The sequence below is a fragment of the Monopterus albus genome, unplaced genomic scaffold (genome assembly GCF_001952655.1).
Source record: "Monopterus albus unplaced genomic scaffold, M_albus_1.0 scaffold28.1, whole genome shotgun sequence".
Classification (NCBI taxonomy): Eukaryota; Metazoa; Chordata; class Actinopteri; order Synbranchiformes; family Synbranchidae; genus Monopterus; species Monopterus albus.
In genome coordinates, this window is record NW_018127908.1 from 324,062 (window position 1) to 334,372 (window position 10,311).

A 10,311-nucleotide genomic window follows, 5' to 3' on the forward strand; every position below is an offset into this window, starting at 1 on the left:
GCAGGAATGGAGCAAAGCAGAGCAGACAGTGACCGAGTGTGTTAAAACTGAATAATTTGGGGGATGTTGTTTGTAAGACAGAAAAAGAGCTATCAGCAGTAAGATGCAATTTTTCTTTGTGTACAGTATTAATTCCTCTCTTGCTTTGCTCTGGGCTGCACCAGTTGCTGTGTCCTTAACTTTTTCTGGACTGGTTTATTCCCTTGGGTAGGGGAGTGGAGGAAATAGGCCACGCGCCACATAGCTCACTCTGGAGGCAAGGAGTCGGGATCAGTTTGCTCTATAACACAAGAGGGAGAGGTTGCTCATATATCCTTACTAATTACAGGAAGAGACAAGCAGAGAAAGGGAGAGAGAGACACACAAGAGTCTCAGGATAGATTCCCACTGGCGATATAGAAAGTACTGACAGGTATAGTGAACATGTGGTGTAGGTTAAGTAAGGACGAGTAGGAGTCAGGGTATTTAAAGTGGAACACAATCATGTGTTAAAAAGAGTATGTCAGACTTTCAAACTTTCTCCTCTATCTAAGTCAAAGTCAAAGTGTTTATTTGTCATATGCACAGTTAGGAAACGTGTTTCCCTCTACAATGAAATTCTTACTTTGCCGTCCACATGAATGCTACAAAATACAAATGAAATATAAAGGAGATAAATAAGTAACAAAATCTAAGGCACTTATCTCTTGATAGGACTGTTTTGAAATGATGTGTGAGTGTAGTGTATGTGCACACACATGTGTGCGTGCATGCATACATGCGTGTCTGTGTGTGGTTGCACTGTGTTTCTGTAAGTGTTGAATCAGCCATTCAGTCATTGTCAGTTTTGGTGAGCGAGAATCAGCCGTTCAGTCATTGTCAGTTTTGGTGAGCGATTGACCATTAATTAAGTCATTTATGAAGTAACACTGCCAAACATCTGCTGGTTACAGTGACCTAAATATGAAGGTTCACTCCTTTTCTCCTATTTTTTATATCTATGTCAAATGATTTTCTTTTGGTTTTAGGCATTTGGTTACACAATTTCAAGACGTCTCCTAGTGCACTCTGTAATTTAGATTTTTCACAATTTTCTGACTTTTATTTGTTAATTTATTTTAAGTTTCAGAAAAATAAAATCATCAGCTTGATCCATAATGAAAATAATCCTCAGTACTTGCATCCAAAGGTCAGTGACACTCCTGACAGCCCCTCCTTCATAGTTCCTGGTGCACCACAGCTCCTAGGTTACTGAGGAAGTTGTCAACACCTCCAATTAGCAGTTACACACTGTTTCATGCCAGTTGTGCCTGCGCTGGGATTCCCAGCACTAATACTGCATGAATGATAGGACTGTATTTCATTAGCATTGTCCTGGGCTTTTTTTACTCTCATGCCTATACCCCTTGGTGAATCTTGCAACTGTTTTCCCACTCGCTCTCTCATTTTCAGTCATTGTCTCCACTCATCCCTGTACACTCCCTTCCCTCACTCTTCCCACTCACCAAAAAGCATTTTTCTGACTCATCCCAGGCTAATGAGTGGTAGGGTAAACATGGGAGGGGGGAAGCAAAAGAGGACAGGGGTAAGGATCTGACTCATATGACATAGCCTGGGAATGTGGTTACTGCTGTTCTGTGTCACTTATTTTACTTTGCACATGGAAATAATTACCAAATTCAGCAGATTTCTTTTAAATACCAGAGATACATTTACTAATTTAGGCTTTTTATGCATTTTTTAATGTGGTTTAAAATATAATTTACATTTTCAAGTAAGGATGTTAAAATAAATTACTTTTGGCATTATGTGGATCAAATATGATTAAATTCAATTTAAAGGTTTTATGACATTTTAAAACCTGTATTTTAAGATGCACACAAGGATTACACCATGAAGGACAAGCACTACAGAGACCGTGAGGATTACACTTATGAGGGGACAAGGTGACTGTCTGTGGTCAAGAGAAATCAGTTTTAGGCTGAAAATTAGCATTTTTATGTGAATTAGACTTGAAGCTGGTGACATAGTGCAGCAGTGGTTAGCGATGTTGCCTCACAGTAAAAAGGTTCTGGGTTCAAACCTGGGGCCTTTATGTGTGGAGCTTGTCTGTTCTCCCTGTGCCTCCCCGGGTTCTCTCCGGGTACTCTGGCTTCCTCCCACAGTCCAAAGACATGCAGTTTGGGTTTACTGGAAACTCTAAATTGCCTGTAGGAGTGAGTGTGAGCGTGTGTGGTTGTTTGTCTAAGTGTCAGCCCTGTGATAGACTAGCAACCTGTCCAAGGCGTACCCCGCCTCTCACCCAGTGACAGCTGGGAGAGGCTCCAGCCCCCTGCAATCCTTTTCAGGAATAAGCTGTATAGATAATGGATAGACTTGAAGCTATACTAAAGTGCTGACAGGTTTGTTGATTGGTTAAATTTTCTGTGATTTATTTTACTGTTCCTATTGTTGCCCTGTTTCTACTTTGCTGTTGGAAGAGCAGTTTCCAGGAAAAGCATCAGACTGGCCCAAATGTTAGCTTAGAGGAGCTTTGTATGCATAGCTAGGCTCACTCTGTCTCTTCCTATGTCTCTCTCTCTCTCTCACACACACACACACACACACTTCCTGAGGTTTTGTATGCATAGCTGTACTCTCTTGTGAACAGAGCTTACTGGTATTAACCCAGTTTCAGTTTTTACACACAAAGGCCTTTTCCTGGGGGAACAGACTTGTGGGATAGAGGGAGAAATGGAAGAGCCAGGAAGGATAGAGTGAGGGACTCAGAATATGTGTATGAATGTCAAGGTCTTTTCATCAAATGTGAAACAAAAAGTGAATTCTCCCAAAGTGGTTTCCAAGGAAACTGTACTGAATGAAAGTCTGGAGCAAAACTAAAAAAAAGGTCACCATGGGAGGTGACCTCCTACGGTTCTGCAACTGTCATTGTCATGCAAAAGAAATTTACATCTTCACATCTTATTCAGCCTTTTGTATAACAAATATTTAATTCTAATACACAGCACCAACAGGTCTTTGAACAGTTAAAGTGGTAAAATGTGCAGTTTGATCAACTGCTACTATCAGTTTTGGCTTTTAGACTATTAGGTCATACGTGCTTGACAAAACAGTCATTTTTCATCCAGGTGGGGTGTGTTTATTTTTATCCATGCTCTAACCCAGGTGCAGCTAAGCCCGGAGTGCATGCGGGCCATGATGAAGATGACTTATTGTCCCCACTGCCGCGGCATGCCCAGCGCCAGACCTTGCGCCAACTACTGCCGCAATGTCATGAAGGGCTGTCTGGCCAACCAGGCTGACCTCAACACTGAGTGGAGACATCTGGCAGGTGGGGAGCGGAGCACACACAGATTCACACATGTATCCAGTTCAGCCATATGTTTGCTCAGAGGTTTACCTGACATATAATATTACTTTGTGCAGTGAATCCAACTGAACAGTTCTATCAGTGTACTACATATGAAGCATTCCACACTTTTGTATGCTAATTGTAGCTCCTGTCTTTTTAGAAACAATGATTGAGGTTGCTGGCAGCGTTGATGGCCCGGCTGGAATGGATAACATAGTTCTCTCCCTTCCTAGTCGCATATCAACTGCCATATTTACTATGGTGTATAATATGGAAACCATCAACAGCAAGGTTGGTACACACACATGCACAGTGCACAGTACACTGTGCTGATCTCATTTGTGATTTTTCTTTCGGTTGAAGCAGTACACTGTGCTGATCTCTGAATGTCATAACTCATTTGTGATTTTTCTTTCGGTTGAAGGCACAAAACAGAAAGCTGTGCAGGACTGTAAAATGCAGAACCCCCTCAATATCATTATAGTATCAGTTGGCATGATGGTCTTGACCACTCAAATATACTATTTACTTGATGTAGGAGGGCACAAAAGCCTGTTCTTTCAGTAATGCTTTACTTTACAGGTCTGGAAAGTCCTATTTATTTCCAAATAATCTCTAAAGAGGTTTCCTAGAAAGAATTTTTGCAAGAGAGTTCTTTTAATTACTGTTGCGGTCTGTGCTCTGTTCAGTGGTTTGAAGTGAATTGGAAAATGTGATACCATTCACTTCTGTGGAACAATCAAGATATAGTAATGTTGAAAACAAAATTAGCCTGTTAGAAATGCACTGCAGCTCCTAGCCAACCAGATAATAAGTATGGAAGAGAAACACCCAGACTCCCTGCTTATTATTTTGGCGGATTTTAACAGAGCAAACCTTACTCACGAAATACAGACAACATGTTTGTTGTCCTACCAGGGACAAAACCACGCTGGACCATTGTTACACAGTAATCAAGGATGCCTATCGCTCTGTTCCCCGTGCAGCTCTTGGGCCTTCAGACCACTGCATGATCCACCTCATCCCCACTTATAGGCAGAAACTTAAAGCTGCAAAGACTGGTGTCAAAAAAATTAAAAGATGGACTGAAGAGGCAAAGTCTAAGCTACAGGCCTGCTTTGATTATACAGACTGAGGTGTCTTTGAGGCTGCAGCTACAGACTTGGACGCGTATACTGATACGGTGACATCATGTATCAGTTTTTGTCAGGACATGTGTGTGCCCATTAAGACTCTCTGGCATGACAAAGCTGTTTGAACTTCACTGTGAACCAAGGTTTATTGTTATTGTATGTGCAAAGAGGAGGCCTACAGGAGTGTGGACAGGACCCTGTATAACCAGGCTAAAAACACACTGACAAAGAAGAACAGAGTAGCAAAGAGGAGCTACTCAGAATGGCTGAAAAATCAGTGTCAGGCCAACGAACCATCGTCAGTGTGGAGGAGCCTAAGGAACATCACCGGGTACAGGAGATCACCCCACCCTGCTGTGGAGAGCCATCATTATGGTAGGTTTGAAAGGCAGAACTCCTCACCCCTCTCTCCATTCATCTCGGACCCACAACCAGTAGTCGCTTCCTCTAGGACTACCTCTCCCACCTCTCCCCCCATCAGCCCACCACCTCTGAGGATCTGTGAAAGAGACGTGTGTTGCCTTTTTAGGAAACAGAAGATCAGTAAGGTCCAGACAGTGTGACCCCCTCCTGTCTGAAAGTCTGTGCTGAACAGTTGGCTCCCATCTTCTTGCAAATCTTCAATAGATCATTGGAGCTTTGTGTGGTTCCCTCCTGTTTTAAACACTCCACCATCATCCCAGTTCCCATCAGGGAGCTAAATGACTACAGACCTGTCGCCCTGACATCTGTAGTCATGAAGTGTTTTGAGAGACTGGTATTGGCCCACCTGAATGGGCTGGATTCTCTGCAGTTTGCTTACAGGACAGATAGGTCAGCGGATGATGCAGTCAATATGGCACTGCATTACACCCTTCAACACCTTGACTCACCAGGGACCTATGCTCGGATCTTATTTGTCGACTTCAGTTCAGCATTTAACACCATCATCCCGGACATCCTCTACTCCAAACTAACCCAGCTCACTGTGCCTGCCCCCACCTGTCGGTGGATTATCGGATTTCTGACGGACAGGAAGCAGCAGGTGAGGCTGGGGAAAACCACATCCAGCACACGGACAATCAGCACAGGCGCCCCCCAGGGATGTGTGCTCTCCCCGCTGTTGTTCTCCCTCTATACCAATGACTGCACCTCTGGAGACCCTTCTGTAAAAATCCTGAAGTTTGCAGATGACACAGCGGTCATTGGCCCCATTCAAGACGGTGACGAGTCAGCCTACAGACAGGAGCGTGAACAGCTGGCCCTGTGGTGTGGTTGTAAGAACCTGGAGCTGAACTCGCGGAACACAGTGGAGGTGATAATGGATTTTAGGAGGAACTCCCCCACCCTATCTCCACTTACTATACTCAGCAGCTCTGTTTCAGTCGTGGAGTCCTAAAAGTTCCTGGGCTCCACAGTCTCTCGGGACTTGAAGTGAATAACCAACATCAGCATCATCATTAAAAAGGCGCAGCAGAGGATGTACTTCCTGCGCCAGCTCAGGAAGTTCGACCTGCCTCAGGAAGCTGCTGATACAGTTCTAGAGTGGAATCATCGAGTCTGTTTTCTGTACTTCCATCACTGTCTGGTTTGGCTCAGCAACCAAATAGGACAGGAACAGACTCCAGCGAGCAGTCAGAATGGCAGAGAAAATCATCGGTGCCAGCCTGCCTTCCAGAGGACTTGTACACCTTACGGGTCAAAAGGAGGGCAGAGAGGATCACTGCAGACCCCTCACACCCTGGATACATACTCTCTGAACTCCTCCCCTCTGGACGGCGCTACAGGTCACTGTGCACCAAGACAACCAGACACAGAGAAAGTTTCTTCCCCCAGGCTATTATACTGATGAACAGCTAGTCTATGCTGCTTTTTAACTTGTATATATTTTGTATTTATTTATTTTGTTTTTATGTTGTGCACACTGGGGGCCATTGGGCTGGAGTAAAATTCTTTGTATTTTTTGAAATACTTGGCAATAAAGTTTATGCTTATTCTTAGATGTTTACCTATGTGGCCACTGTGACAGTCAGTCAGCACATCCAGTCCTATTGAAGCAGATTAGCTGATTATTGCTTCTCTTGTCATGATATGGAGAAATAACATATTCATATAACTTAAAACATAGTAGTAAGAAAGTAAAAACTCAAGAAACATCACGTTGATAACTAATACCCATGTATTGATCTAGATTCAGTCATAAGCAAACAGTCGGTCCTGCGGTCCTGACCAGAAACTGGGTCACTACAGTGCCCCTGTTTGGTTTGTACAATAAGCACCTACACTGCCACTAAATTAATGCTCCACATACCCGATTTAAAATGAAGGGGTGTGAGCTATGGCAGAGCCTGCAGGCCAATGTTTACTTCACTGTTTAATGGCGTTTGAACAACAGTTATATATGGCTCTCATAAGGCACTGGCAGCAATGAAAATCTGACTGAGTTAATTGGTAAAGGTGGAAAACAGCATAGCTGGTGAAAGACAAAGTCTCCTCTGTGCTGGTTCGCTGTTAAAGAGCCTGGCTGGCTGAAGGTGAGCCATAGCCTGGCAGACTGCCTCTGACCCGGTATGATAATCACAAATACTTCTTCATCTTTCGGAGAAACTGATAGCTGATACCACAGAAGTCGCTCCTGAGGCTCATAATGTACAGTATTACTGTGGGAGACATGTGTGGGGCAGATTATCGACTGTTTATATCATTTGTTGACATCAAAAGCCATGTTTATTATGAACTGTTCTCATAAACACATTCCATAGACATGAATAGAAACCACAGTATACATATGTAAATATGCTTTAGGCGCCAGAGTCAGCGCCATAATTTTTTATGTCCATTATCTAATGTACTGTGAACCATCCAACACCACCAAGTTATGCTGAGAGACATGACTAGAGGCTTTGGTAAGGATTATTTTATAGCTGTGTGTGAAGGTTCAAAGGCTTGAGGCTCATCTAAGCAGGCCAGATTGGATGACAGATTGACTTCAGTCTTACTGTATTCCCTGGGCTCCATTTATAAAATGTAAGCCCCACGGGGACAAGTAATGCTTTCTGAGCTATGAATCATTCCACTGGAGCGAAGCTGTGATTCACTCTTTGGGTCATGCATAACCAGTGTCACTTGTCACTGTTGGTTTTCAAAGGTAGAGAATTGTTTGTATTAATGTTCTCGCTATGAGTAGCATTCTGTTCATCAAGCTTGTAAACACCGGTGGCAGTAAATGAAGCCTTACATTTCAAGCTACTACCTGTAGATGAGGACGAATTTGGTGATAAAGCACTTAGATTTGGACTTGCAGTTTTTGGAAATTTGGTAAACGCTAACCCTTTATAAGAACAGAACTGAGCCATTTGCCTCATTTCATCCTTTCATTCTTTTGGTAACTTGTCCACATCTTATGCATCTTCTCTTTCCATTTGTCTGTCTTGTCTTTTCATTCCATTTCTTCCACCCCAGTTGTTCCAGGCATGTGGTAACCTCCAAGAGGGAGGAACCAGCAGCACAGGAGGCAGCGAAATGATGAGAAAAGGGAAGGTTATGGTGGAGGACAACTTGGAATCCAGCTCTGACAAAATGGGCAAACTGGTTAGTACTTAACAGACTGAATGTGTATTCTTGTTCTGCTGCTTTCTGATGGCCTAATCTGGCACATTCATTGTGATGCAGTAGTACAGTAGGAGTCACTGTGCATCATTAAACTTCTCTAGCTTTTTTTTTTCCACCTGTACATGAGCAACTATGGGGCGATAAGATGAGAATGAATGCTTTGATGGATGAAGGTCGCAGATGATTGATTATTTAGGAAGCAGGAGGTTTTCTTACTCTCCCCTTTGAGTGTACCATCATGCTGTGATTTGGCCCAAAGTATAAAAGCTCATGAACCTGCTCTTGTCAATTCTGTCTCAGGTGTCTGCTGTAACAGTGAGACTGACGGACATGCAGTCACACTGGGTTTCTCTCCCAGGTTTGCTCTGCAGTGACAGGGTGGCCACTGGAACAGGAGCCGAAGACAAGTGTTGGAACGGCATGAGTCGTGCCAGGTGGGCCATGCCATGTATTTCAAAGTAACATAACGAAGTAAAAAAAGGGACACGGTATCTTACAAAATGTTTAATGCCTAATTTAGAGAACTATAGGTTTATACTAAGGCAATCACACTTCTCAATCTTATTTTTTTACAAACTGGGCAACAAGGAATTGTCTTGGTTTCACATGTTAAGCCACTGTTCATGTGAACCAGGTACCTTCCTGAGGTGATGGGTGATGGTCTAGCCAGTCAGATTAACAACCCTGAAGTGGAAATCGACATCACCAAGCCAGACATATCAATACGCCAGCAGATAATGCAACTGAAGATCATGACACACCGCCTGAAGAATGCTCTGAACGGCCGGGATGTGGACTTCCAGGACACCAGTGAGTACTTTGCCCATCACAGCCCACCAGTTTCTAAACAACGTTCACAAAAACCTTTATCTCAGTTGAATAACTTACAATTAAAAACTTTTAACATGGTCTAGATTAGGGGAAATAAACAACTCTACTGTATTTCTGCACATCTGAGGAGGCAGCACATTTCATCTTTGAAGAAACTCTTGCAAACCAGCAAACACAGTATGTTTGGAATTGATATAAAGGTATAAAAGAGCTTGGCCTAAATCTAAGTTATTTTTGAATAATTGAGGTCACATGTTTTTAATCACATAATGTAAGTTTTTTGAGGCTTCCCAGTGAACCTTATATTTTGGAAGTTAACTAAACACTGTTAGTGCACAGTACAGTTAATATATTAATTCTATGACTATATAGGCAACAGCATATGTATGTTTTTTTATGTGTTCTGTACCATTAATTTCACTTCCTCACCCTCTGTCTAATGTGTGCCGAAGGTGTGTGCTCCCCGGGCCCACGCATTTCTGTGCCCAACACTGACCGACCCCGACACAACCCTCCACCTCCAGAAAAGGAGGGAGTGAAAACCTCAGCCAACCAGAATCTCCCCAGTATCAACATTTACCTGCTTTCACTGCTCATCCTGCTGCTCCGGCGGTAATTGACAGGGGAGTCTACCAACTGGGACTGAGTTTGGAACACAGGGTTGGGGAGAGTCTGAAAGGGGAAGGGAGGAGAAGTCGGGGGTTAGTTACTTTGCCAAAACAAAATAAGTATAAGGAAACAGCTAAAGAAAAACACTTTGATGGACATCTTTATGGTTTTGGATAAGATCAAAACAGATTTATAAGTATTCATAAGTGTTTCGGTTCTGCTCATGTCTTTCATTTCTTGCTATCTTATGACACCGTTAGGTCTTTTTGCATCTCGTAATGTTTTGTTTCTGGTGTTTGGGTTCTCTGAGATTACATCTGTACCTAAGACATGTAAGGCTATATTTCTAACAGTGTGTTGGTGTTGACACTACAGAGACAGAGAGGTAGAATGAGGCTTTGCAGTGGCACTCAGATACATATATTTGTTATTCTGCTCCTTCAAAACAGCACTTGTGTTCAAAAGAATTATTTATTTATTAATAACTTGCAATCAACCTCCGAGTGGTTTAATCACTTCCAAATATTTATAGAAACAAAAGGCAAACCACAAACGTAAATGAACTAAAATATCGATGACTTTTAAGAGTGTCATCCAGACAGCACGGCCCACCACATCGCTTATTATGTTAAACTTCACAATATCATTACGCTTACACACACGTATGTTCTCGCAGGAAGGACAAGAGCACTCTGCATCAGCACTTTTTGTCATTTCATCATGTAAGGTGTAATAAGAGCAGTGATCGCATTCACACTGACATGATCGTCTAATATCTGCCCTGTCAACCCTCCACTCATTCCTACACCCTAACCT

The 10,311-nt window shown here is 42.8% G+C and overlaps 1 protein-coding gene across 1 annotated transcript in view; it reads left to right on the forward strand.

Annotated features, from left to right (window-relative positions):
• The window catches only part of gpc1b (glypican 1b), a 58,466-nt gene extending 48,964 nt beyond the window's left edge, over positions 1–9,502 (forward strand). Inside the window, exons 6-11 of the mRNA XM_020595857.1 lie at positions 3,145–3,310; positions 3,492–3,622; positions 7,906–8,034; positions 8,356–8,489; positions 8,690–8,907; positions 9,339–9,502. Coding sequence (XP_020451513.1) covers positions 3,145–3,310; positions 3,492–3,622; positions 7,906–8,034; positions 8,356–8,489; positions 8,690–8,907; positions 9,339–9,502 — 942 coding nt within the window. The remainder of the gene's footprint in view (positions 1–3,144; positions 3,311–3,491; positions 3,623–7,905; positions 8,035–8,355; positions 8,490–8,689; positions 8,908–9,338) is intronic.
• Positions 9,503–10,311: the final 809 nt, after the last annotated feature.